The sequence below is a fragment of the Mustela putorius genome, unplaced genomic scaffold, assembly GCF_011764305.1.
Source record: "Mustela putorius furo isolate JIRA1106 unplaced genomic scaffold, ASM1176430v1.1 tig00003850_pilon_pilon_pilon, whole genome shotgun sequence".
NCBI classification, from domain to species: domain Eukaryota; kingdom Metazoa; phylum Chordata; class Mammalia; order Carnivora; family Mustelidae; genus Mustela; species Mustela putorius.
This window is the reverse complement of record NW_025422002.1, coordinates 12,946,032-12,972,662: the sequence shown is the minus strand read 5'-3', so window position 1 is coordinate 12,972,662 and position 26,631 is coordinate 12,946,032. Positions and strand designations below refer to the sequence as shown.

At 40.2% G+C, this 26,631-nt stretch overlaps 2 protein-coding genes across 9 annotated transcripts in view; one reads left to right on the top strand and one right to left on the bottom strand.

Moving 5' to 3' along the window:
• IFT122 (intraflagellar transport 122) overlaps positions 1-15,846 on the bottom strand; it is a 70,721-nt gene extending 54,875 nt beyond the window's left edge. For 3 of the 6 annotated variants that reach the window (XR_006601562.1, XM_045063336.1, XM_045063339.1), the window contains exons 1-5: positions 15,690-15,845; positions 8,348-8,414; positions 6,748-6,832; positions 2,013-2,091; positions 34-110 (exon numbers count right to left, since the gene is read on the bottom strand). Coding sequence is in view for 4 of the 6 variants with exons in the window: in XM_045063336.1 (XP_044919271.1) it covers positions 34-110; positions 2,013-2,091; positions 6,748-6,832; positions 8,348-8,414; positions 15,690-15,730 (349 nt within the window). In the remaining 2 variants the exon portion in view is untranslated. Of the gene's footprint in view, positions 1-33; positions 111-2,012; positions 2,092-6,747; positions 6,833-8,347; positions 8,415-15,466; positions 15,657-15,689 lie in introns of those variants that run through there. The other 3 variants (XR_006601563.1, XM_045063338.1, XM_045063337.1) reach the window with 3 other exon arrangements.
• A 35-nt stretch (positions 15,847-15,881) lies between these two features.
• MBD4 (methyl-CpG binding domain 4, DNA glycosylase) lies at positions 15,882-25,731 on the top strand. Of its 3 annotated transcripts, XM_004738571.3 has the most exons (8): positions 15,889-16,298; positions 18,082-18,312; positions 18,732-19,558; positions 22,060-22,134; positions 22,212-22,346; positions 22,924-23,073; positions 23,555-23,658; positions 24,594-25,731. In XM_004738571.3, the coding sequence occupies exons 1-8, from the start codon at positions 16,201-16,203 to the stop codon at positions 24,669-24,671; spliced, it is 1,698 nt and encodes a 565-aa protein (XP_004738628.1). In that variant the 5' UTR covers positions 15,889-16,200; the 3' UTR covers positions 24,672-25,731. The 3 variants fall into 3 exon arrangements, with proteins under 3 accessions (XP_004738625.1, XP_004738628.1, XP_044919275.1); XM_004738568.3 differs by having other exon boundaries at positions 15,882-16,298; positions 23,555-24,656; XM_045063340.1 differs by lacking the exons at positions 15,889-16,298; positions 18,732-19,558 and having other exon boundaries at positions 18,178-18,312; positions 23,555-24,656.
• The last annotated feature ends 900 nt before the right edge of the window (positions 25,732-26,631 follow it).

Genomic DNA, 26,631 nt, shown 5'->3' with positions numbered 1-26,631 from the left:
TTCCAGGATAAGACACTGGGAAGCAGAACTTACCAAAGTCACTGGAGGAACAAGATGCCAGTTGGTGGGTAACAGGATTGTAGGAGACACACTGGATAGAATCATTGTGTCTAAGAAGTAAACAACTATAGATTATTATGCAGCAAACCACAAATGTTTCAGTGGCTACAACTGAAGATTTTATGATAAGCCCACAGTCTGACTACACACCACAAGCTCTTATGCAAGTGACTAACAAAAGGCACAAGGATGAATTCTCCTGCTGTGGATTGCTCCTCACCCACCATTTCATATCTTAGACCTTACCCACAAAACTGGCCTAGTCTAAATGCTACCTCCTCCAAGACCAGCATGGTAGCTTCCTCCCATTTGTAAACTGATAAGATAATGAAGTAAAGCACGTAGCCTAGCACCAGGTGCATAGGTGATGGCTGTTATTTATTGCTTTGTGGAGGCCTGGAAATACAGGATGGAGGTGCAATGAAGATATTATAGGTCAAGATCTGGGAACGTGGCAAATCCTGAGACAGCAATGAAAGATGTGTGAGTCATGTACACACATGGCATCTCAGCCTCTGTTTTATTACTTCACTTCTGGGTAACACTTCACTTATAACCTCATTCATCACTCGTTCATTTATTCACTCACTCAAAGCTGTTGATCTGTATACCCACATTCATAACAGCAATCAAAATAGCCAAGAACTGGAAGCAACTCAATGTCCATCAAGGATGGATAAGTGGAAAAACAAAATGTGCTACATACATATACTAGAATATAACTCAGCCATAAAAAGAAAGGGAATTCTGGGGTGTCTGGATGGCTCAGTTGGCTAAGTGGCTAACTCTTTATTTTGGCTCAGGTCATGATCTTGGGGTCCTGGGATTGAGCCCCGCATTAGGCTCCATGCTCAGCAGGGAGTCTACTTGAGGTTCTTTCCCTCTGCACCTCTCCCCAACTCTCTCTCTAAAATAATTAAGCAAATCTTAAAAAAAACAAAAAACAAAAAGGAAGGGAATACAGACATATGCTATAAAATGGATAAACCGAGAGGACATTATGCTAAGTGAAATAAATTAGTCATGAAAGGACAAATACTGCAAGATTCACTTATATAAAATGCCCAGAGAAGTCAAATTCATAGAGACAGAAAGTAAAATAGTGACTGCCAGGGGCCAAGGGCCCAGGGAATAGTTGTCATTGATTGGGTATGGAATTTTAGTTTTGTAAGACGAAAAGAGTTATGGAGGTTTTGTACAACAATATGAATGTACTTAACACTACTGAACTGTATACTTAAAAGATAGTTAATATGATAAATTTGTTATATGTATTTTACCACAATTAAAAAGAAAAAAAATCATTTTCTAAGTACCAGTTATGGGCCAAGCATTGTACTAGGCACCAGGAACACAAGGGTGAGCAAAAAACAAATGCAATGTTTGCTTTTGGGAGTTTATAGGCTGATGGGAGATATCTCAATCACCAGAAAAACTGTAAAACTATAACTGGGAGAAATGCCAGGAAGAAGATCTGACTGAGTCTAGAGGACCAGGAACAGCTTCCCAGAAGAAGCAACATCTGAATCTGAAATCTGCAGAGCAAGTAGGGGTTAACTTGGCGAAGGAACAGGAAAGAACATGAGCAGAGCCCTTACAGAGAGGAATCTTGGAGCACAGTGACCCTGGGTTTCTGGCTGTTAAAACTGGGTGGATGCGAGGCCAATCCCCAAAATGGGGACATTAAAAAGGGACTGGTTTGGGTGGGGTGGAATCTATGGTGTCAGATTAACTCAATTGAGCTATATGAAAACACCTAGCCAGGCTAGACATGCTCAAGAATGTTGGCCAGGCTAGACATGCTCAAGATATTTTCATTCATGTATTCATTACCCAACTTTCCTATACCCAAGTTCAATTGCAGAGAAAAAAGTTCTTCCTAAAGGGGCTTTTGCTGGAGTAGCTCAGTATGAGTCAAACCAATAATACTGTACATCTAAATGGTTACTTACGTGTACTTCAGAATGCCTTCCAATTTTGAGGTCCAGATAATAACGCTTTTATCAGCTGATCCAGAAGCAAAGCGTTTGCCTAAAAGTATTTTAAAAAGAAAACTGTCACATTTATTTTAAAACAGCATTTCCCAAGGAGTATTTCTTAGAAAACTAGCTCTTTGAGGTAACTAATAACTGTCAGCTGTTTCTCTACTTCTTTTTCTTATTAGTACTGGATGGCAGTCAGGAGGTTTAGATTCAAATTTTGCTTTGTCCGGCACTGAGTAAACAATGATGTATTGAGGGCCTACCACATGCTAGGTATCATGTTCTATGCTAAGGATTAAGCAGTGATTAAAACACACATGATCCCTACCTTCATAGAGTTTAGACTGTTAGTAAAAGAAGGCATTAAATGAAATTAATCCAACACAAATATAATGTGATAAGAAGTGAGTCCTAGGAAACAGAATAACTGGGGGACCTAATTTAGATGAGGTAAAGGATTCTCAGGAGGAGAACCTTCAGTTGAGACCTAAAGGATAAGCAAAGCTTAGCCAGGTACAAAGAGAAGCTAAAGACCCATTCGCAAGGACAGAAAAGATATACAAAGGCCCTGAGGAAGGAAAAGCCTGTTATGTCTGAGGGGCTGACAGGCACCAGCATGGAATACCAAGGGCAGGGGGGAGGTGGGTGGAGGATAGATCTCTAGGAGCTTCGGGGTCATAGTCAAGAACTTGCTCTTTATCCCAAAGAAAGAATTTAAGCAAGAGCAACAAATGAGATTTTCATTTCCATACTAGTTGGGCTTTATGAAAGAATGGGACTAGAGAGACACAACATATAACATTTAACAAGTAATTACTACTTTTTTTTTTTTTAAAGATTTTTATTTGTCAGAGAGACACAGAGAGAGAGAGAGAAAAAGAGAGAGAGAGAGCACAAGCGCACAAGCAGGCAGAGGCAGAGAGAGAAGCAGGCTTCCCGTCAAGCAAGGAGCCCGATGCGGCACTCAATCCTAGGACCCTGGGATTATGACCTGAGCCGAAGGCAGTGGTTTAACCCACTGAGCCACCCACGCATCCCAAGTAGTTACTTCTTAATGACATTGTTGCATGTTTACAAATGCTTAGAAGTGGAGCGGGGTATCATGGCAGCAAACAACAGGGAGCCTTCACTTACTCTGCTGAGAGATGACCTCTGAGAAGTAACCATGGGCCAGATTTTATAAACCTTGTTAAGGAATTTTAGACTTTGTTCTTAAGGCCAGTGGAAGTTGACCTTGGGCAAGTCACTGTTTTCTGAGCTTCTACATCTGAAACATAAAGGAATAATAACATCTTCCTCAAAGGCTCTGTATAGGGGACAACTAAGATAATATTTGTAAAACACCTTTCATGATGACTGGAATAGCAGATATTTGGGTGAGTCATAGGACATTGCTGCATCTATTAAATACACAGAAGCTGCTTTTATTTGTTATTATTTCTGTCACTCCTCCCTCCACAATGGCAGACAGCAGGTAATGAAGAGTGTGGGCTATGGCCTCAGAGTCTGAGTTGGAATTCCTAGTGATAGTACCAGCTGCAGGACCCAGAACAAGTTTCTGAACATCTTATGCTTCATTTCCTCATTTGAAAAACAGATGAAACAGTATTTACCTCATAGTTGTTGTGAAGATTAAAGGAGATTAAAGTATTTTGGACAGTGTCTAGAATAGAATCAGTACTAAAAAAAAAAAAAAAAAAAAAATTAGGGACTCCTGGGTGGCTGAGTCAGTTAAGTGTCTGCCTTTGGCTCAGGTCATGATCCCAAGGTCCTGGGATTGTATCCTGAAACAGGGTCCTTGCTTATCAGGGAGCCTGCTTCTCCCTCTGCTTGTCACTGCCCCCTGCTTGTGTGCTTGCTCTCTCTCTGACAAATAAATAAAATCTTTTTTAAAAATTAGCTCTTATTATTACAATTATTTCTTCATATTGTCTTATTTTTCTTGAACCAAAAACTAGTTCTTTCATACCTTTGTATCATGATTGTTCATTAAATATTAATTAAACTAGGTGAGACACTGGAAACAAGCAAGCTTTAAGAGCAATACCATAATTCAGAGTATTTCCACTGCTAGAGCCAGGAGGAAAAGACTAGTTTAGAGGAATTAAAAGACTTCTGAACCATGATGTAATGTCCTGGAGAAGCAGCATGATCTATTAGAAGGAATGAGGGCTCTGTAGTCGGAAGACCTGGGGCAGGTCTGGCTTTGTCACCCTCACCTGTAACTTCTCCAAGTCTGTCTTCTCATCTATGCAGGAGCTGAGAATCCCTCCCTGCCTGGTTGAAAGAGTTGTTGGGAAGGTCAAATATGATGATGTGTGTGTCAGGACTCTGCAAAGTGCTGACAATTGCCACTAATCATAGGCTACACTCTGACACCCTCAAGGGACTTAATAGCATAGTAAGCCAAAGAACCCCTAGGTTTATAAACTCCAGAGGCACCAAAGGCCTCCCTACAGTATTACTCTGAATTTGAACTCAAACATGCACATAAAAAACAGAAAACAAAACAACCCATGGCTACTATGACACAGCATAGCTGACTATGAGGCAAGAAGGAAGTGTTCTGGCCACTAACTTGCTGCATGATCTTAGCAAGTCACTTCTCCAGGTCTTTACGTAGGACTAAAATGAAGACACTGGGCTAGATCCAATTAAAGCTATACTTACAAAATTGTGTGTATACATGAAGAATGTGCACTTTTCTACAAAGTGGTTTCCAGCTTTCATTAGATTCTCGAAGAGGTTCATCATCTAAAAGAAGTTAAAAACCTGGAACCTGAATGATTTCCAAGGTTCATTCAAGCACTGTAACATTCTGATTCTGGGCCTTCTCAGCAGTGGTCACAGAATGCTACCTCTCATCCTATATCTATTTGACATATAAGGAAACTGAGACTCAGAGAGACTCAATAACTACCTTAGGATTGGAACTTGGAGCCATCTCATGCCAAAGCCCATGTTCTTCTCAGTAACCCCACACAAAGAATAGCAGAGATTTATTTTTAATTCTCAGTATTGATTTCAAGCATCCATTCTCTGACTACCACCTCTCCTCTTTGTCACCTCACCATAGCCAGTAGCCCTTCAAATCTACCAGGACCTAGAACCTCTCCACTGCCCCACCCCCTGTGGTCCTCTAATCTTCCCCCCCAGCCATTACACAGCTTACACAGCCAGCAGTTTAAAGTCAATGTATATAATCACTCCTTTGCATACATCCTCCACTCCCTTGCCCTCTTATTTCCTCTTCAGAGGTGCTTGTAAACCTACCAATTTGGTTAAACCCAATTCTCTTCAACCCTGCATCTATGCAGCCCAAAGTAGTGGAGGGAAAAAACATAATCACACCAACTGCTCTCACTTTCTATTGATGATCAGCTTCAAGTGGGCCCTTCATGTTGCTTGGGATTTCACTGTACATCCACTCAGCCATTCTCCTAAGTGGCAACTTTCCATTCTTTCCTTTCTTCTCAACTCTCTGACACCTCCCTCCCCATCCTCACTCTGAGGTCATGTAGATTCCTATTTCACTGAAAAAACGGAAGAGACTTCCCGCTAGACTCCTAATACAATATGCCTCATTCTGCCAGCTCCTATGTGACATCCTCTACCTTCCACCATGCCCCATCTAGGTCCTAGATCCCATCTCCTCTTGCCCACTCAATGATTCTGTTCTGACAAGTCCTTCCCCTCTCTCCTATAGCATCAACATTTCTCAAATTCAGCATGTCCAAAACTGAACTCCTTATCTTCCACTATATTATCTGCAGCCTTTCCCGTCTTAGTAGAAAGCCACTCCAAACTTTTCAGTAGCTCAGATCAGAATCTTTGCAGTCACCCCTGCTTCCTTTCTTCACACCATATACACCATCTGTCTGGCAATCTTATCCTTCAAACAATACCCAGAATCTACCACTCCTTACTACTTCCTCTACTCTCACCTCTCTCAGAGGTCTGAGCCACCATCACTAGTGTTATAAAACTTGTCTGGATGATGCTTCTTCACTGGTCTCCCTGCCCCAACCCTCACCCCTGAGGGCTGTTTATAAAATATCAGCTAGAGGGATCCTTTTAAAATATAAATCAGATCAGATCTCTCCTCTGCCCAGAAGTCTTTAGTGGTTCCCCATTTTCACTGAGAATCTAAGTCAAAGTCCTTATGACACCCAACATGATCTGGCCACCCCAACCATACCTGTTACCTCTCTACCCATATCCTCTACTGCTCCCCCTGACTCCCTCTGCCAAAGGCCCTGGAAGGTACATTCTCACCTCAGGGTCTTTGCAATGGTTTTTTTCCCTCTGTGAGAAACTCTCTTCCCCTAGATGCCCACTATCAGAATCTCACTGGCTCCCCACCTTCAAGTCTTGGCTCATCTGTTCCTGTCTCAATAAACCCACCCTCACCACCTCCCTCATTTCTGTACCTAATCTCCTGCCCCACCCAACACTCCAATTCCCCTTATTCTGCCTTATTTCCAGCATATTGTTTAATTTACTTATTTCAAACATCTAGAATAGTGCCTGGCACATAGATGGCCCTCAGTAAGTACTTGTCGACTTGAATGATTGAATTTGAATTGAAGCTTAAGAAACTGAACTATCTTCTGCAACCACAAGTCGTACTCAGGAGTGACTAAGGAGAAAAAATGAGCAGCTATGACGCCATTGCAGAGAGTGTAAAATCAGAATAGACTCTTACCATCCTTTGCATATGCCACACAGTATACAGTATCTTTGTGTCCCTTTAGGGGCTGAAGTAAGGTGCCATCAGAGGTATCATAAACCTGTCAAAAAAGAGACAGAAGTATAGGGGCGCCTTGATGGCTCAGCCAGTTAAGTGTTCGACTCTTAATTTTAGCTCAGGTCATGATCTCAGGGTTGTGAGATCAAGCCCTGCCTGCTACAGGCTTAAGATTCTCTCTCTCAAGATTCTCCCTCTGCGCCTCCCCCTGTGGGAGGCGGGGAGGACAAAGTACAGAGTATTCCCGTGATATCCATTAGTTAGAATTCCTGCAGGTTGCTCCTGTTCTTGTTTATATAACAAAATATTTGTCACTTTGTCAATATTTGTCAATATTCTAAATTTTATCAAGTAAAAACTACACTGAGAAACCAGAAAGAATATGACTTAAAGCGGAGGACCCAAAAAGTAGAAGTCCTAACTCTGAATTACATGGCCAGGAACATGCTACTAATCCTTAAGAAATAGAAGTTCACTCCGCGGAACTTCTGTACAAAATTCACTCAACTTATGTGAATTTGGATATAAAACCAATCAAGCTAGACGCTCCCAAGTTAAGCTACCACCCACAAAGAGCCAGCTACAACATGATTAAATTTTAGTACTAGCCCTTCCCCTAGTATGAACATCATAGAGAGATGTTTCATACCTGCTATCAAGAGTTTGAAAGTCATAGACCTGAACTCTGGGTTTGCAAATCAAAGGAAATATTGTAAAACCTAGCTGTAATTTGGATTTAGGATATTTTGTAGCATTGTAACACCTATAAATATGTGGAAATTTTAAAAACACCGTGAGTAATCAAGGCAAAACCCTCCAGAAATGGTTAGTGTTGGAGAAGATAACCTTTGAAAAAAAAAAAGTAAAAGGAATTGGACTGTTTACCCTGGCGAGAAGAAGTCTGCAGAACAATTTAACCAAGGTTTTAAGATTATGTAATTACCATACAGAGAATGGAGATCAGTCAGTCTGCATATCTCGAGACAACAGAGTGAGGGGAAGTGGACTTACGTAGGAGGAAGGAGAGATCATACAAAGGTTTTTAGGTCAAACATAAAGAGTTCTCTGAAAATTACTTTTATACACTGGGATAGGTTCCAGAGGGAGCTTATATTCTTTGAAAATATGAAAAAAGGACACCATCCATATGGAATTATTTAGGTAGGCCAATGCCTGAAAGTTGGGGTCAGGCTATCTGGCTTCTCAGGAAGGGGGCTGCTTCAGTCTTATTGCTTGAATTTTTCAGAGGGACAAAATGTCAGCTGACACCAGTACAGTTTCAAAGGCATTTTGATTAATTGTTTTCAACTCTCTCATGGGTGTCTCAAAGTAAAAAGGGAAAGATTAATGACTCCAAAGGAGGTATTGTTCACAGGTTTCTATCTGATAGAAAGTTTACTTACCTGTTTTAAATAGCCCATTTCCTTCCCTAATAAAAAATGACTGGTTTTTCTGCCCTTGCCTTTTTTATCTTAAAAAAAGGGGGTCAAATTTCAGAGCATTTACAAGAGGGAGAGGGAAAAAAGCACTTAAAAAGGAAGCTCAAACACAATCCTACCAGTAATCTGTTTCCTGCAGCCAAAATCAGTTGCATTCCATCAGGCTTAAACGCGAGGTCATATATACTAAACAGGAGACAAGACAAGACAAAAGGACAATTAGGAACCAAAATGATGAGGTCTGCTAATGGCTAGGAAAGCAAACTTTATTTCCATTATGAAACACTGCTTGTATATGAGGGAGAAAATAATGGCTAAGAATTGCATTTAGTTGCAAATTCTATTCAACCACCATACCTTGGCAGCCCATTCAATCACAATTTACTCGGCAGTTAGCTTTATGTTCCAATTTCCACTTGTCCAGCAGCCAGACACCAGAGATGATTCAAAGGATCAACAGTCGAAGGCACTAACTCTTCTATAAAGGCTAGACAAACTGAGGGCTACTAAATCCACATGTTTCTGAAAATTGGTCATTTATTAAAATATCATTATTATTTCCAACCAATCAGATACTTAATGAATACCTCTTAGGTGCTAAGCAGTAACAGATACAAAATGAGTAAATCACAGTAAATTACAGCAGCAAATGCCTGCCCTCAAGGAAACTACCATCCAGTTAGGAAATGTGATTCAGAGACATTCATAAAGAACTACCATATGTCATCAACTCTGAAGCATACATTTTTTCACATTTTGACATCTCTGAGGTGGGGATGTGTCTTGTAGTTGATGATATGTCAGCCTAACTGAAAGCCTTTTTTGCTTTCTTAGTGGTATGTAAAATAATGGTATTTTACAATCAGTGACCTCTTAGATGAAATACAGAACAATACTGAGTAAAGGTTTTAGGCAGAATTCAAAGGAGGAAGACTCAATGTTCTGATCTGGAGAACAGATAAGAAAAAGCTTCATGGGAAAAAATAGTACATGAAAAAAGTAGGGCTTTTGAGACATGCAAGAGGAGATCTGGAGGGGGCAGCATTTCAGGCAGAGAAAACAGAATAAGCAAAGACAGGAAGGTGGGGAATAGCAAATAGTCTAAACAATTGAATTGACTGAAACAGTTTACCACACCAAGGCAGTAGGGAGAGATCAGGCTAGAAAAACAGACTAGAGCCATATTACAATGCTTCTTGAATGCCCTAGGCAGATTTCCTTAGTTCAGATGACTCTAGTAAGAATGTGCTAGATTGCATTGCCAGGGCAGCCTATCTGGAAAAGTGTGGTATAAATATAAATAAATAAATATTTTTTTAAAAGCATGGTATAAATTTACCTGATACCTGTAGTAATCTAGACATATAGTCCCTGGGGAAGAGTACTTGGAGTGTATTCCAGAGATACTCCTGCTGAGCTCTTGAAATTATTATTATTATTATTTTAAATTTCTTATTATTAATTATTATTATATTTTAATTTATTTTATTCATTTTTGTTTACTTATATTTTATTATTATATATATATTATTTTATTTCATCCTTGCAATTCCATGAGGTAAGAATTATTACTCAGTTTTGTAGTTGAGGACACCATAGCTCAGAGAGGTCAAGTATCTTGCCCAACATCATACTACCAGCAAATAGTGGACTAGAATTTCAAATCAGATAAGACTTCTCGAGTCTGTGCTATATTGCCTTCCACTTTCTTGAAGAATTCTCAAATATGACAAACCTCTGTTATCCTTAGTACTTGAACAGTAATAGTGGCTAACATTTATTAAGCACATCTATTTACAGTGTATGCTAAGTACAGTTTAAATGCTTTATATGTATTAGTTTACTTAATCCTCATAACCCTATACCCATTCAGCAGATGAGAAAAATTAAGGCCCAGAGAAGTTAAGTAACTTGTCCGAAAATAAACTACTACTGAGTGGAGGCAGCACCAGAATTCAAACCCAGGCAGTCTGGCTCCAAAGCCCAAGATATAATACACTCTGATTTGTGGCCCTCATTTTCATGATTATTAGCATATGCCATAGTTGACAAAATAATTAGCAACAGTTTCCACACTTTATCAATATGAAAAAAAAAGGCATTACATGTAGAATTCAGAAAGCTTTTTATATAGGCTCTGTTGGCCTCAGAAGCTTCCTTTAAAAAATAATTCTTTTTTCTTTTTTTAAAAAGATTTTATTTATTTATTTGAAGACAGAGATCATATGTAGGCAGAGAGGCAGGCAGAGAGAGGAGGAAGCAGGCTCCCTGCTGAGAAGAGAGCCTGATGTGGGGCTCGATCCCAGGACCCCGGGATCATGACCTGAGATGAAGGCAGAGGCTTTTTCCCACTGAGCCACCCAGGCACCCCTAAAAAAATAATTCTTAAAATAATAACAATAATAACTCTTCACATATCTTCAACAGCTGGCTGATGGAGAAGCTGGAACAAGGGTGGGCATCCCTCTTGATAGAAGCAAACACAGACACTGAGTTCTTCAGCTTCCTCCCTATTACATGGTAACGTATCTGGGCCTTACTATTTTCTGCACTTTCTCTGAGTCTAGAGGAAAATATACTTGGTGCGTATCACAACCTGAGGCAGTAAAGTGAAACTCAGAAGGGACCTGGATTCAGAAGATCTTACATCCTGTTTGAGCTTTTGTCCTCACCTACAAAACAAGGCTAAAGAGTTGCCCTCCCACCTCCGGGTGCATGGCCAGCCTTGTGCAAGCACCTGACACCTGTGGGTTGCTGTGATGAGGTACCAGATTTTGGAGAGGATCTGTACTTCTCTTTTATAGTCATTCTTGGTCATGTGGCTTCCTTTCTGCACTGTAGACAATCTAAGCTCATTAAAGTGGTTCCTGTGGTGAGCTTCTTCATAAGGATCATTTTGGGTTGAATTCTCAGAAAATCATTTAGGTGTCTGATTTGGGCCAAGCCTTAAACTATCTTACTCTCAGATGTGAAAATTCGTTTTCTCTATATATCTTGAAATTTGCCTTCCTAAAGTATAATGTAATGCTCAATTTACCCCAATCTAAACTGTTAATCCACTTAGGATCTGTATAATTCATTGTAGCTCTGAATTATATTGCCTTCTATATTTCACAGTTTCAAATACTATCTTAATTATAGTCATGTGCAGTTTAAGGGCAAGGACCCTATTTTAGACAGTTGTTGGCCCACCGTGCATGGCATTGTCCTAGACACAAAATGAATATAATCGACAAACTATTTTATCTTAAACCCCTCAGACTTTAATTACATCATGAGACTGAAACCAAATAAAGAAAACCTTATTTAAAATGGAGTCCAGGGACACCTGGGTGGCTCAGTGGGTTAAGCCTTTGGCTCAGGTCATGATCTCGGGGTCCTGGGATCGAGCCCCACACCAGGTTCTCTGCTCAGCAGGGAGCGTGCTTCCCCTTCTCTCTGCCTGCCTCTCTGCCTGCTTGTGATCTCGGTCAAATAAACAAACAGATAAATAAATAAATAATCTTTTTTAAGATTATAAATAAATAAATAATCTTTTTAAAAAATTACATTATAAAAAAATAAAATAAAATGGAGTTCAGAGGCCAGAAGCGGGAGCGCTCATGGTGTACTACTTGTTGGCAACCCTTTGAAGAACCAACAGGAAGAAGCCTATACCTTACCCTAGATAAAGATTTTTCTCCTGGCCCAGCAACATGAGAGATTGTCACAACTCAACCAATGAAAAGCCACTACACTCTGAACTCCCAGTTTACTTTAATGGACTTTTTGCTTATAATAGCCTCTCCCAACTCCTTCCACCTTTCCTCTACAAAAGTGTCTTCTTCTCCTTTGTTTCTAGAACTTGCCTGTGTTTCACCATGGCTTTCTTCTCCTGAATCATGATTCCTCTCCTATTCCTGAATAAACTCACTTTGCTGGTAAAAACAAACAAACAAAAACAACTGGTTGCTTTATTTTCAAGATTGGTAAGATCAAAGAAACTCTGAATTGGGAAAGACCCTAAAATTTGTCAGGTAGTCCAGCTCCCACACACAGCAGGGAATTCCCTAGGAATTCCCTAGAGATAGCCATCCAACCTCTGAACACTCCCAGTATTGGAGCGCCCACCAGGCTGCAGGCAGTTTATTGTACTAAAGGATGGCTCTCTCCCCCAATCCACCCTCTTTTAAGAGAAGGATTCGCTGTCAAATGTCTTTGCAGAAAGAGAGAGGGCAAATCTTGCAAATCGTCCTCTGCCAACCTTGTGCCCACTTCACTGTAAACTGAAGTCCCAAGGTGCCCCTCCAAATCCTGCACAATCAGACCCAGCCCCAGTTATTTGCTTTTAATCTTAGGCAAATTATGTCACCTTGTTAAGTCTGTTTCTTCATCTGTAAATGGGGTAACAATTCCAACCATACTGGTTGCTGTGGCGATTAAATAAAATAATGAATGTAAACACTGTCTGGCCTATAGCAAGTATTCAGTAAATACCAGCTGGTGTAACTGGAGGGTAATAACAAATGTTGTCCTGACTGGAATAAGGCAGGCTAACAGATAAGGCATCTACGTTGAGATAAACCTGAAGCAGTGCTTTTAAGGAAGAAAGGAGGGAGTTCAGGGACACCTGGATAGCTCAATCAGTTAAGTGTCTGCCTTCAGCTCAGGTCCTGATTCCAGGGTCCTGGGATGGAGCCCTACTCAGCAGGGAGCCTACTTCTCCCTCTGCCTGCTGCTCCCCCTACTTGTGCTCGCTCTCTCTCACTCTCTAACAAACAAATAAATAAATACAATCTTTCAAAAAAAAAAAAAAAAAGGAAAGAAAAGAAAGGAGGGAGTACAGAGAAGAATAAGAGCATTTGGGAAAGAATTTTGGATAGGAAAATGGAATTTTCAGCTGAAGTGAAAAGCATATATTTAAATGTTAGCAAGCAGAGGATGAAGGGGGAGGATGAACAGGACCACCTAGCTAAGTGCAAATCTGATGATCACAGCAGCAATATTCAAAAAATAGAAATCCTATTACCACGTGAAGTTTGGACTGGAAGTCAAAGAACAGTGGCTGGTTCTGTTGTGGATGACTAATTTTAGACATCTAAGATCTCTTAGTTCCACTATTTATTTTTTAATAGTTTTTGTTTTATCTTATTCTAGGCTTCCAGCTGGCATATGTAGCTGCCATCAGGATTGCTGGTCTATAGAAGCCCTACAGTCCCTAATCTAATAAGTTGTTTCAAACCTATAATGGGCCAAAACCCAAATAATCAATCTAAACTCAGCATTCATTCATTCACTTATTAATTTATTCATGAATACAACTATCAATCAAACGAATACACCTATCCATCTAACAGTCATACAAACCACTGATTTGTCTAGGCTCTGGAATATGCCTTAGAAATGAATAAGAAGTAGCCATTGCTTTTAAGGGATTTATAGACTTCTGGAATAAACAGATGCAAAAATAACTCTTTACACTATACAGATTCGAAGTACCACAGAGAGGAATGAACAAAATTCTACGCCAGGGGTTGAAAACGGAGCAAATCAGGCTGTATCTGGCCAGTAAATGTTTTGTTTGGCCCACATGGTGTTTTATTTCAGTTTCAGATTAGTTGCCAGCATTAAAAATTAGGGCATTTCAAATAAAAACCCAAATTCATAGCTTCTGGTAAAAACAGGAAGATCTGAGCACACTAGGCCAAATTTCTGCAGGGTGGTAATTGGCAGGAGCTGAGCAGCAGCTGCCCTTTTTAGGCAGAGCATGAGATCTCTAGTTTGCCACACTCCTTGCCACTCCCTTTTACTCTCTGACATGAAAGTCAAATTTGTTCAAGAGTTATCAGCAGTGGGTACTTTCATAATAGAATTAAGAAAAAAGTAATTTTTAAATTTATCTTTTGTTATTTTTTAAAGTAGGCTCCATTCCCAGCATGGAGTCTAACATGGGGCTTGAACTGAGGACCCTGAGATTAAGAGCTAAGCTGAAATAAAGAGTTGGACACCTAACCAACTGAGCCACCCAGGCGCCCCAAAAGAATTTTTTAGACACATATTTCTATTAAAAGTAAAAGTGAAAGATATACTGGTAGGGCTATGTGTTTTAAGAAAAGTGGGGTGTAGAATAGCAGAATACTCTTAGGAGAGACAGACGATTCCTTGAGTTTAAGATACAAATAAACATCTCCCATTATATTGCCTGCCTGACTCCTGCAGGCATTTGGGTTTGCAACCTCTGTAACATAAGAAAAAACTAATTTAGTAGCTAAGAGTATTGGCTTTGGAGTGAGGAAAAAAGCTGGCTCCACCACTTACTTGCTGTGTGACTGTGGCAAATTAGTTACCCTCTCTGTGCTTCAGTTTCCTTTTAAGTAAGAGAGAGGTAATTACAATACATAGTTCCGAGGGCTGTTGTGAAGTGACAATGAGATAAAAAGACATGAAGTTCTTAGCCAGGGTCTGGTGCATAGTAAGCATTAGCTATTACCAGTGCAGAGTACAGAAGAGAGAGAAACCGTATCCGAAGGGAACATTACAGAATGTTTACAATTCCAATGTAAGGAGATGAAGAAAAAAGGCATGCCTTCTGCACACCTTCAAGAGAGGGAACGTTAGAGGTCCTGTTCCAGTGGCCAAAACAGAGGCTGCACCATGAAGGTGAAAAGATCAGCTAGGAAGATTAAGGTCAGGCTGAAGGGAACTATCCAATAAGTCAGTATTTCCCAAATGTTTCCTTGTATGACGGATTTAGTTGATAAAAATGGAATAGGACATTAACATCGACTCATAAGGTGAGAAAGTCACTCTCTTGATTTTCTTTCCAACCTTCTAATTAACCATAGGAGAAAGTCTTGCTCTGAGCTATTTACCTCAAGCACCTCTCGGACCACACTTGCTAAACTTCCAGTTCTCCAGGACAGCAGACCAGAGGCTTAAAGGGTTCCTAGCAACAGTATCTAGCTACAACTTACTAACACTGTTTTGTTTCTCCCAACTTTGAGTTTCTCATTTATCTCAGAGCAAGTGATACTGACTTTCAAATATGGAGCAATAGCGCTTCCTTGTAGAATCATAAGAGTGTAAAATCATATTTGAGTGATAATCAGGCAATTCAGAGAAAAACGCCAAGATTTTGTACATGTGGCAAAATCTGTGACCTTTTTGAGAGACATTGTCATGGGTAGTAAGACGAAGCCAGGACGGATTCTGACAGGCCCAGGCTGATTCTGTGTAAAACGACCTCGATAGGACACTACCTCACGCGTGGTACACCCCTTGGCTTCCTCTCCAGGCCTCAAGTTTCTCCATCCGCAAAAGGGTGCGAGGGCGACCCTGCAGTTGCTCAGACCCGGAGTTCAGCGCCCTCAGCCCCAGCCGCAGGCCCGTTGCCCCGGGCAACCACAGGGGCTCTCGCCAGGGTTCCCGCCATCCCCGCCACGGCTCAGCCTCCCGCTCCTCCCGGACTGCCCAACTCCTCACCACTGCTCGGCTTTATCTCTCCACGTCAACACGGCCCTCATCGCGGCTTCCCTCACGCCTCAGGCCCCTCCTCCCGCCTCAGCAACGGGCCCCGCTCCGCTAGCCACTTTGGTTACCTGCGCTACCCCTGGCAACACACATGCGCAGTGAGCCTCGTGCGCGCGGCAGAATTCCGAGTGCGCAGGCTTAAAAGGCCGGGCTGGGAACGGAGAAGATGGGACGGAGCCTAGGAGTCTGCGCAACTAGGACGCGTGCGACTGGTCGGAATGGGCGGAGGGCGGTAGGTCTTTCTCGATGAAGGATTTGATTGGCTGAGCCGTGGAAATGGTGGCTGTGGCCGAGTGGGCGGCAGGAAAGCTGCTGTAGAGTCTGACTGGCTTTTACCGCCTTCGGCTCTCGAATTCAGCCTAGCGCTCTGAAGCTGAAGAAGTTTTCGCATCTGATTCTGCTCCGCTCCTAGAGTGTCGCACACTCTCGGCCGGTTGCTGCTGTTGAAGCCCACCTTAAGGGCATGGCTGGGATGGAGAGTCCGAGCCTGGGAGACTGCGGAGCTGCTCCCTCGGTCACGTCCAGTGAGCGCTTAGCCGCAGACCCGCACTGTGACCTCCGGCAAGTTATAGTCCCCTTTCGGGACTCATTTTCACCATCTGTAATGGGAGCGGGGCTGGGGTGGGTAGAAGACGGATTGGCCTTTCTAACCTAGGATCGACAGCTCTCGAGACCCACAGGGTTAGGTACTCGGAGCTGTGGCTGTGTTTGGCTCAGGAACTCTTCCAGTGGGTTCAGCTCTGGGGTGCATCTTGCTTGGTTAGCCGGAATGACGAAGGAGCTGGAAGGAGCAGAGAGGTTTTGTGCAGGGGGTGCAAGGAGAGGTCAGCTTGGGCTGGAGTACCCTAGGAAGACCTTGGAGGAGATGTCATGTTAAGTAGCCAATGGTGCCCCCAAAATGGGTCCTATAAGAAGTTAAAGAGGCAGCCACGGGCATGTATTCAGTACAGTACTTGTGTATGTGGGATAAGGGGCTAAGATGATTTATCTACTTTTTTCCCCCAAAATTTAATCCCCAGAACTACCTTAGAAGAAGTATTACCTCCTTTTTAAAGATGAAGGAAGGAGGGCGCCTGGGTGGCTCAGTTGGTTGGGTGACTGCCTTCAGCTCAGGTCATGATCCCAAAGTCCTGGGATCAGCTCCCCGCTCCATGGGAAGTCTGCTTCTCCCTCTCCCCTTCTCCCCTCTCATGCTCTCTCTCACTGCCTCTCTCACAAATGGATAAATAAAATCTTAAAAAAAAAAAAAAAGATGAAGAAAGGAGGCTTTGAGAGGTTGGGTAATTTGCTCTTGGAGGTGGATATATATATATATATATATATATACACATACTCACACACTATATATATAGTATATACATATGAAATATACATATATACAAATACATATGTATACTGAAATATATATATACAAATTTATTTATTTATTTATTTATATAAAGTTTGTGCTATTTTCACCAGGCTTTAGTTTCCTTGTTCCTAAAATGTGAACCATATAATTTCTTAAGATCCACTTAGCTCTGCAAAATTATTAACCCCAAATTACTGCAGAAGAGCTTGATTCTAATTCTAGATACTAGCTCTTGCTTAGTTTCCCTAAAGAAGTTGGCTTAGATAGCTCTATAGAGCCATCCGACTTTTAAAATGTGTGATTTAGTGATTAGGATACACTTTATTGAAGTTTTTCAATGATAATGCAGGAGGAGAGGTAATAGACCAAGATTTAGTGAACCTAAGTTCTGTATCAGTTTTGCAACTAACTTAAATCTTCCCTGTCACTTAATTTTCTCAGTAAAATTAGAGTAATCTTCATCCTACCTACCTCACAAGATTCTCATGAGGATGAAAGAGATTTGAAAATTGTTATCAGAAATTATTTACCTTTTGGAGGGTTACAACTTCTGAAGAAAGCAATAGACACTCTCCCCCAGAAAACTGCAGATATATATAAAATTTTTACCTCACTTATTTGAGGAGAAGGAGGATGTCTCACTGACTCTTTTAAGCAGTTCTCTTGATCCCAGTTTAAGAGCTCACGTACAGGTTCATATTTTTAAATTTATGCCACATCAACCAGACACTTTCAATAGCCCCATTCAGTAATTAACAACAACATAAAGTTTCTAGTGAACAGCTTGAACTTTACATTGTGCAGACACCTCCAACCCATGTTGGAGGACAGGAAGATATTCACATAGCATAAGACTGGTCCATACTTATTTTAATCTCTCTTGTAGTCTAAATTTTAGTCCATAGGGTTCCTGCTCTGTCATGGATTGAAATTGAATAAGCAGAGGAAAATAAATTTTAAATGAGCTGATCACTTATACTTTGTATTTTTCAGCCAGGAAGATGGTGCTCTGGGATTGGAAAGCATGGGAGAAAATGAGAAACAAGTAATGATAAAAAGCAGCAGTGAGTGTAATCTCCTGCTGCAAGAATCCATTGCTTCTGCTCAGACTAGTGATACTACTATGACAGAATGCCATAAGTCTGTCCCATGCGGATGGGAAAGAGTTGTGAAGCAGAGGTTATCAGGGAAAACAGCAGGAAGATACGATGTATATTTTATCAGGTGAGCATGCAAGGTGGTACAGATAGTACAGCCAAATCATTTTATCTAGACAGGTATCAGGAAAACATCACAGAATTCTTGGCTTTTTTCTGTTTTTACTAGAAATCGTTGTAGATTTTATTCCTTGAGTGTCACTAGTTAGTTATATCAAGTGATCTGGGGACAAGTACATATATCTTCTGCTGCAAATTGTTGCTCTTAAAATTTGTAAATTTGTAAATTTGTAAGTAATTGTAAAATTATAATATCATAGAGGAAACTATTTAAAAGTACCACTTTATTACTTTTTTTAAAAATTTTAAATGACAGATACCCATGGTAACATTGGAAATGATTAATTAAAAATCTGAAATGTGGTCCAGGTCTTTTTAAAAGTCACTTTTATTGACTAGCAATAAGTTTTCCTTAATATTTTCTAGCCCACAAGGACTGAAGTTTAGATCCAAAAGTTCACTTGTTAAGTATCTTCACAAAAATGAAGAAACTTCTCTTACGCCAGAAGATTTTGATTTTACCGTACTTTCTAAAAAAGGCATCAAGTCGAGATATAAGAACCGCAACGTAGCACCTCTGACATCCCAAATGCAATGTGAAAGTAATAGTTCAAACCGGAACCTCAGGACACGAAGCTGGTGGAAAAAAGATGTCTTTCCTCTACCAAGCAGTTGTCTGGAATTGCAAAGTAGCAAAGGACTATCTAACTTTAAAGATAAGGGTGTTACTGACATGGACTCCAGAAAGGTTAGAAAGTCCAAAGAAAAGGTGCCTATTTTGAAAGGAATTCAAATTAAGAGAAATAAAACAAGGTGCCAGAAGGGTCTTCCAGATTCTGCTCAAAGTAATAAGAAAAGAAAATCTGAGTATAAAAAGGCAAATGATGAAAGTGAACCTGTTGTGCAAGAAAGTCAGCTTGATAAAACACTCTCCATTGATGCTGGAACAAGCAACAAGACCCTCAGTGCAACCAGTGAAGAAAAGAAACTTGTAAAAGAACAATCATTGAGTTTGGTATCAAATTTTTGTTCTGAACAAATAACTTCTGGCATCATAAACAAATTATGTTCAACTGAAGAAGCAGAACACAGCAAGAAGTGTGAGGAAACCTTTTTAGAATCTGAGGAAATAAAATCAAAAGTACAAGTTGGGGAAAGGAAGGAACATTTGCATACAGACGTTTTAAAATGTGGCTCTGAAATGGACAACAACTGCTCACAAACCGAGAAAGACTCTGTGGAAATGTGTCAAGGTATTCAGAGCATTAAAGCTGCTAATAAACACATGATGAGTTTATGCTTCCAGACACTATATTTCATGCCTGTACCCAGTTAGGATATGGAAATAGAACAAAGAAATAGGACCAAATATCAGGTACATTGTACCTGTTGATCCTAGTACCTTATTTAACCCATCTTCAAACGCTTGGCTATGGCACGGAGGGAATTGGCTGACTTCTGCCTTGATAACCCCAGCTAAAGAGAATTGTGTCATTTACAGCTGCTACCATCTCTTCTTGGTGCATTAGCTGGGACTTTCCTCAGCAGTGCTTTCCCTTCCCATCTTCTTTCCAGCCAGTAATATTACAACTTTAGGGAAAATGAAAGGCTTTATTTGTGAAAAGGTTTGGGGAAGACTCCTTTTAATACATAAGCTGGTCAAAATAGTCCATGTCTACTCTTTTGCACCCCTCCTGTTATTCATTCCTGATGTGTGACTTCCAATTTCAGTTTATACAGATCGTAGTCATTTTTATCTTCTATTATAATGTAATGCTTCTCTAAAATGCTTTAGAGCTCTAAATAATTCAAAACTGTAATCACATAGTTCATTTATTATTTGTAATATGCTCTTAATACAGAGTTCAGAGCTTGGCAGTATTGCCTTTATAATACCTCAGTGAATAAAAAATAAAAAGAAGACGTTTTGAGCAGCCCTGTATTAGTTATTCATTATGCCATTATGGTATAATGAATAACTCCTTTAAAGGAGAAGACTAATTTTACTTAAAATCCTGCTGGGAGACAGCCTGGACAAATTGGTGGAGCAGGGGCTTAGACTGATTCTGTTCTCAGCCCCACTCATGATTTTATGTGTTTGCTGTGCCTGGAATTCCTTTACCTTTAATAGAAAATGACCATATATACCTAGGAACTGCTTAAGAATTCAAGTCTGCCCTTTAAAGACTTTAAGCTTCTTAGAGCTTAGAGGTTTATGTAGCTTTGTTGCTAGTATAATGGACAAATAACAAATAAAATATTTTAAAATCCTTTTGTGACCAAAATGGAAGATCCTATTCATCCTATCCATAAAGAAGTCTAGTTTTTAGCACAAGATGAAGTACCCTGAGTTTAAGAAGTGTCTGATGGAATTGTAAAGACTTTCCCATTGGCTTAGTTGGAAATTGCAAAGTAAACTGAGCTTTAGTCTCCTACTAATAAAGGATGCTAGTTAATAATTATTTATAGGACCCCACAGAAGAAATCATGTAACTAGTAAGAGTAGCTTCTTTTGTCCTCTTTTTTTTTACTTTCTACTAGGCTTTGCCTATCTGCTTCTGAGCCTTTTGACTAAGATCAAGTGTGAAGTGTAGAATAGTAAAAAACAGTAGTAATTATCTGGAGAGCTGGATACCTCTCCCAATCTGCAGTCAGTCCCCCTCTCATTTTGACATTGTTGTTTAATTTCTAAGCCTTCATTTGTTTATCTGTAAAATGGAGGTAATAATACTCACCAGTCCAGTTTTTTACGTCAAGAATACTGCAGAGTAAAATGAGAAGTGAAAAAGATGGCTTCACACTATACAGCTGCAAGTTATTATTAACTGACATTCAAATTGAGGGGGTAAGGCTATGGAGAGTTTTTTTTTTTTTTAAGATTTTATTTATTTATTTGACAGACAGAGATTACAAGTAGGTAGAGAGGTAGGCAGAGAGAGAGAAGTGGAGAGTATTAAATATGATGATTTTAGAAACTTGGGAAGCCCAGTAATGCTGGGCAGGTAGTCTTTGTTACGTTGACTGAGCTTCCCAGTAGATAGTGATCCAGTATTCCAAGGTCCCAATCTTGGGTTTTTCAGTAGGTTTTGTTTTATCTTTATCCTTTTCTGTTTTTTTAAGTGTAAAAGTGTTCACCGCAGAAATTTTGGAAAATATAAAAAAATCAAGGGAGAAGAGAAAAACTAGCAACAACCATTATACCATTTTGGTATATTTCATTCTAATTTCTGTATTTTTTTTCTTCATTAAATTAGGATCATATGTAGAATATTGCATTTTCACTTAAAAAGTTAAGGACATGGTAGAAAATATTCATGATGTAGTCCAAAATGTTTAATGACCACATTGTACAAATGTGTCATAATTTAGAATATCCCATATTATTTCTAATTTTTCAGTACTATGTATGAACTCTGAACATAAATTGTAGAATACTAGTGTAACACAGTGGTTAAGTCACTCAGGAGCTGGACTGCCTGGATTTGAATTTCAGCTCTGACATTAGCTGTGGGACCCTGGCCATGTTACTTAATTTATTTTTACTCAATTTTCTATCTGTGAGGTGAAAAGTAAATAGTAGCTAGCTTGTAGGTCATTTGTGGGATTAAGTTGGTTAATTTTTGTAAAGTGCTTAGAATAGTGCCTAGTATGTACTAAATGCTTTATAATAGTAGTGTGGTGTTATTTGCACCCCTGAATATTTCTCTAGGCTAAGCCATAGCTTCTATAAACAATGTTTGCTCTTCCTTTTCAGAAGATACCATTCCACGGACACAAATAGAAAAAAGGAAGACAAGCCTGTATTTTTCCAGCAAATATAACAGAGAAGGTATCCCTTTCCCAATCAGAAAATTAGATTTTAAATCTGTTTCAGGTGTTCAGCTCTGATGCCGTGTGTTTGTTTAGCTCTTAGTCCCCCTCGACGCAAAGCCTTTAAGAAGTGGACCCCTCCCCGGTCACCTTTTAATCTTGTCCAAGAGACACTTTTCCACGATCCATGGAAGCTCCTCATTGCTACCATATTTCTCAACCGGACCTCAGGTTTGTGGATTATATCTTAGAGAGTGTGGTAAGGAGAATGGGCACTGGATTCATTAGGAGGTCTGAGTTCCAATTTAACTTTGAGTCTGTGTGACCTCAGGCAAGGACTATCCCTTCCAGGCCTAGATGACTTCCAAAGCCTTTTTCACACTACAGAACAAATTGTCATTAATTTTCTACTTCCAAACTAGTTTTGGTCAGCAGTGAAAATCAATTCCTAACATTCCTCCACCCTCTGTCATGTGTAAAAGCATTTCTTTTTCATTGAAAGCTTTCTTTAGTGTCATTGGCGCTTTGTATCCTGTATGTTTTTATTCTAGTTATCTGATGACTGGATTATTTGAAAACTAATAATCAGGCAAGTCCAGGTATCAGTATGATTGAGACTGTTAGCCCAATAGCTGATAGTGTTAACTTTTGATTCTGAAGGTGGTTGCCAGTTCAGGTAATAGCTTCTCATCAGAGGTTTAAAAAAACAAAGCAAAAACATTCTATATGAGATTTCTCGATGAGGAAGTACCTGAACTTAAAAACAACCCATCTGGAGGCTTGTAATCACAATTACTTTTACTTCCAGGCAAAATGGCAATCCCTGTGCTCTGGGAGTTTCTAGAGAAGTACCCTTCGGCTGAGGTAGCAAGAACCGCAGACTGGAGAGATGTGTCAGAACTTCTTAAACCTCTTGGTCTCTATGATCTTCGAGCAAAAACCATTATCAAGTTCTCAGGTACTTTCTTGTATACCCAAAAGAAGGAACATAAACTGCCTACTTAAGAGAGCCACACCTTAAACTTTAATGTCCTTGGATGCTACATTAATCCATGTCATTCAGCTGAAGCCCTGAAAGCATTTAAAAACAGTCAGCTTGCCCCAAACTACAGTCTCTCACCCATGCAATAAGTCTTTGCCCAGTACTGGGACAAGCCATCTGGGCAGGATTAGAGGAAAAAGTCAGTGAAGCAGAATACCCTCTTGACCTTAAGGACTTTGCCTCTGCATAATTAGCACAGCACAAAATAATAACGGTTAGTAAGTGGCATGTGAGAGGTTCAGACAGGGTCCTGGGGGAATTCAGAAGTCATCAGAACTGGGGTTGTTAGGAGAGACTTTTTTGCTGTTCCTTTCTGCTGTTCTCACCATCTGGCTCTGCATCACTACGTATTTAGGGAAAGTCTTTCTGAGGCTGACCTGATCTGTTGTATTTTCAGATGAATATCTGACAAAGCAGTGGAGGTATCCAATTGAGCTTCATGGGATTGGCAAATATGGCAATGACTCTTACCGAATTTTTTGCGTCAATGAGTGGAAGCAGGTGAGACCCACTCCCAACCTTAACATCTCCAGCACATTTTGTCTCTGGAGTGAAATAAGTCCATCCTTAGAGCTAAAACTATTTCTTGGGCACATGTGCTATCACTCTCACAGCCAGTTTTGTTCTAGGCTCGAAGGGCAAGTGGTGGCATGGGGCTATAGGCAGCAGGGAGAGGATCCATAGATACTCCCAACTCAATAAAGATTCCTTGGTGTGGCCTCTGACTGACCTCCAGCAGTTTGTCACTTCTGGCCCCGTGCTGTCATTTTCATTCACGTGTTGTCTCTAAGCCTGATGTGGTTCTCCTCTGTTACAGTCATACTAGCCTTCAGAAATATACCACTGAAGGAAAGCAGACAGGTTTGGGCTTGGAAGGAATGCTTGTTGGGTTTCTCCTACTGGTCTCAGACTACTTTTGTGGTAACTGGGCCCTACCTCAGCTACCCAGTCATTTGAATATGCCCTGCCCACAGATATCCAGGGGGTGTCCAGGCAGCTGGTGGTACTGCCAAGTGGCCCAGTACACTGCCGTCTTGGTCTGTGACTCACCTTAAAGCATTTAGCCAGTAGGTCTGCCCAAGCCCATCCCTGCTCTACCATTTACTGTGATCTGAGCAATCCATGTAACTCTCAGGGTCTATAACCTCCTTCTGGAAAATGGTATATTAATACTTGACTCATATTATCACTACCCCACATGGTAGGTCATGGTGAAAATCAGTACTAAATTGGAAAGTACTTTGTGAAGGATTACCTTAATGTAAGGTATAGTGTTAAGCATTCATGAATCCAGTTAGGTTAAAGGTTATAATTTTCAGATATGCTGTCATAATGTATTGTTCTCCTATCCTCCCTTTAAAAAGCCCATTTTAAAAATGTATTTCTGATAAAGTTATATAAGATCTCTGTTTCCTAATGTGTTGTATTTCTTCCAGGTACACCCTGAAGACCATAAGTTAAATAAATATCATGACTGGCTTTGGGAAAATCATGAAAAATTAAGTCTGTCTTAAAATCTTTTTCAAACTCATTTTTTTATACATTACTTTGCACTTGATTCCTAAGAGCTCCATTAAGCACAACCAACTGCCTTTACAGGTATATAGATTTTAATTAGTCCCAACTAGAAATGCAATGTAAGTTTTCTTAATGTGTGTAACACTGGTAGAACTTTGCTACTGAACATACTAAAATGTTTTGAGATTTTTAAAAGTAAGTTGTTACTTGACAAGAATCCTAAAAATGTAAATGACTTTTCCAATAATAAAATGTGATTCGAAGTTGAAAAAAACTTTCATAAGCTCTCAGTAATACAAAGCAGATTTCTGTCAATGTTGCTTAAGGAAAGTTTGGATTGTCCTCTTTCTGTAAAAATGGAATTACACAGTTGTTATATAAGACATAGTCAGAGTTTGCAGCCAAATATGTAGGAAAATACATTACAGGGTATATTAGACAGCTAATTTGTATTTTTACTAATACAAATTAACTGCCTTTTACTATAACTGTAACTCTTAACTGTATTTTACTATACTTGCTAACTCTGTGCTAGTTTAGGAATTAGAGATTTGGCCCTAGCATCCATTTGATAGCCTGTGAATATCTGCCGGCAGCTTTGTTTCAGAGTGTCAGCTTCTGGCTCATGCATTTTACCTTGACCCCCTTGTGAAAGGTCGGACATTTACCCATCTCTCATCTCCCAGATGGGGAACAGGACCTTTTAAGTTTTGTAACCTTTTTTTTTTTTAAGATTTTATTCATTTATTGGTGAGAGAGAAGCAGGCTCCCCACCGAGCAGGGAGCCCAACACCAGGGCTGGACCCCAGGGCCCTAGGACCTTGACCTGAACCAAAGGCAGACACTTAACTGAGCCACCTAGGTGCCCCTTGTGCCATTTTTAATACAGGTATTATAATGTTGTAGTTCATATACTGAAACATTTACCTTAGAAGGAACTCGTCAAACAACAATAACAAAAAATTCCAAGTTGTTAACTCTACCAATTTTCATTTTAAGGTATGATTTCAAAATTAAATTGATTGAATAAATAAAAAATAAATTGTTGGGAAACTACTTTTGTTGTCGGGTAGAGTGTGCTGTAAGACAAGTTGGTTGTTTCCGCTTTAGTAAGCTAGTTTCAATTTTTAGTGAGAGAGATGGATTTTGACCAGAGAATGGGAAAACTGGCCATATCCCCCAACAAGGCAGACATCCACTTTATAACATCCCATCACATCTTTATTTAACAATCCTCAAAATAGCATTAACTAAATGCAAACCCTGTGCTTGAGAGAGACACAAAGATGAAAGCATTCTGTAGGGTGTCTGGGTGGCTCGGTTGGTTAAGCAACTGCCTTTGGCTCACATTGTGATCCTGGAGTCACAGGATTGAGTCCTACATTGGGCTCCCTGCTCAGCAGAGAGTCTCTTTCTCCTTTTACCCTCCCTTTTCTCATGTTCTCTCTCTCTCTCAAATAAATAAATAAAATCTTAAAAAAGAAAAGAAGAGGTTCTGTAAAGGGGCACGTGGTTGGCTTAGTAGAGCATATAACTCTTGATCTTAGGGTTGTGAGCTGGAGTCCCATGTTGGGTGTAGAGTTTACTTAAAATAAGATCTTAAAAAAAAAAAAAGTTCTGTAGAGACATATGATCACAGGGAGAGAGAAAGGCACACAAAATAATGGAAGAGAACCAAAGGAGTAAGCTGTAAGGACAAGATGTCCAAACCCTGCAGCTAAGAGTATAGAAGCCCTCTGAAATGCTGGGCCCCAGCTGGGGTTGGAGGCTAACGCAAGCTCACCAAGCCTAGGACATCAGGTATGGCTGGATGGCCGTACCTGTGGTCAGATACCCTGGGGAGTATGGGTCTGTGTAGACACAGCAAGAGAGTTCCAGCCATGGCCATATCTGGCTTTTCCTGTTTGCTGCAGGTGAGGTTGCCTGCCCTCTGTAACTGTTTCCTCATCTCTTTCA